At 41.3% G+C, this 1,355-nt stretch overlaps 1 protein-coding gene across 1 annotated transcript in view; it reads left to right on the forward strand.

Annotated features, from left to right (window-relative positions):
• The first annotated feature begins 451 nt into the window (after positions 1 to 451).
• The window catches only part of LOC108754364 (SPARC-related modular calcium-binding protein 2), a 26,454-nt gene continuing 25,550 nt past the window's right edge, over positions 452 to 1,355 (forward strand). Inside the window, exon 1 of the mRNA XM_018496615.1 lies at positions 452 to 935. Within this exon, the coding sequence (XP_018352117.1) occupies positions 840 to 935 (96 nt within the window). The 5' untranslated portion in view covers positions 452 to 839. The remainder of the gene's footprint in view (positions 936 to 1,355) is intronic.

Consider the following 1,355-nt stretch of genomic DNA (forward strand, 5'->3'; position numbering starts at 1 on the left):
AAAAAAATGGAATTTGAATTAAATTTTATATAACGTTATCTTAAAGCTTATTAAATTCCCTTTAAAATGACTTATCATTCTTTAAAATTCTGCCTGTAGATTTCTAGCATTTACCCAAAATGAACTCGGTATCTCATAATAGTGTGCGTGCGCGCGCGCGCGCGCGTGTGTGTGTGTGTGTATCTTGTGCATCCTTATTCCCGATAATCCCGATAAATAACGAGGATAGTTGAGATCAGGGCCTGCAGGTAGCAATCCTGCAGCATTGGACCTATTGAAAGTGCGGAAGTGTTAGTTAGAGGAGCAACGCAGTAGCAAAGTGCCGGAATAAGTATAAGGCTGCTGCATGGCACATGGCAGAGAGGCATGCAGAGGTTGCTCGGTTGCTCGGTTGCTCGGTTGCTCGATTGCTCGATTGCTCGATTGCTCGGTCCAGCGCGCGGCCTGGCAAGTGGCAACTGGCAAGAAGCAGTGCCAGTTGATCCGCGGCATTCGCTACGGTTGCATGCTCGCTGTAGGTCGTAGCATGTTTCACGCCTTCTCCTAAAAGAAATTTATTTATTATTTCATAACCGTGTGTGTCCCTTTTTTCGCGTTCTGAAATTTATCGATAAAAAAAACTCGGAAGATCATCGATCGGAAAAACTAATGAGTCTCGTGGAATATACCGCCGGTCGAATAAAAAGCCAGATAAACAGGAATGCGTTGTATGCTGGGAACATGGGAATGTAGCGAGTGTATGCGTGTAAAGTGTTGCGCGCGGGCGTGTTTTCCAGACAAGTTCCTCCGTTCTTTCATCGTTTTCTAAGAAACGCATTCAGAATACTGGAGAGAACACGATGGTGTTCCCGACAATACGAGCCACTGCAGTATTCTTATTGTTGTCCATCCTCGATCTTGATGCTGCGGTACCTAATACTCTTACATCGGCTAAGGTATTCGAGAGATTTTTACTTCATTTTTACTTTCACGTTTGAGACATTCGAGAAATTTTCAAGAGATTTTATCTTAAATATTACACCGGTCTTTGGCCATTATTGCGCGTTCGACAATTGAAATAATTATTGATAATGCTGCAAGCTGCAACGAGACGCTCAAGCCTGAAACGTGCATTCTCTTTCTCTCTCTCTATCTCTATTTCTATATCTCTCTTTCTCTCACAAATAGAATATAATAGTGCCTTACAACAATGGTGCTGATTTACTGATTTTCGCCACGCTTATCAAACAGCATTATCGATATGTGTATATATATATATATATATATATATACACATATAGATAATGCTGTTTGATAAGCGTGGCGAAAATCAGTAAATCAGCACCATTGTTGTAAGGCACTATTATATTCTATTT

This window comes from Trachymyrmex septentrionalis, unplaced genomic scaffold (genome assembly GCF_001594115.1).
Source record: "Trachymyrmex septentrionalis isolate Tsep2-gDNA-1 unplaced genomic scaffold, Tsep1.0 scaffold79, whole genome shotgun sequence".
In the NCBI taxonomy this organism is placed as follows: Eukaryota; Metazoa; Arthropoda; class Insecta; order Hymenoptera; family Formicidae; genus Trachymyrmex; species Trachymyrmex septentrionalis.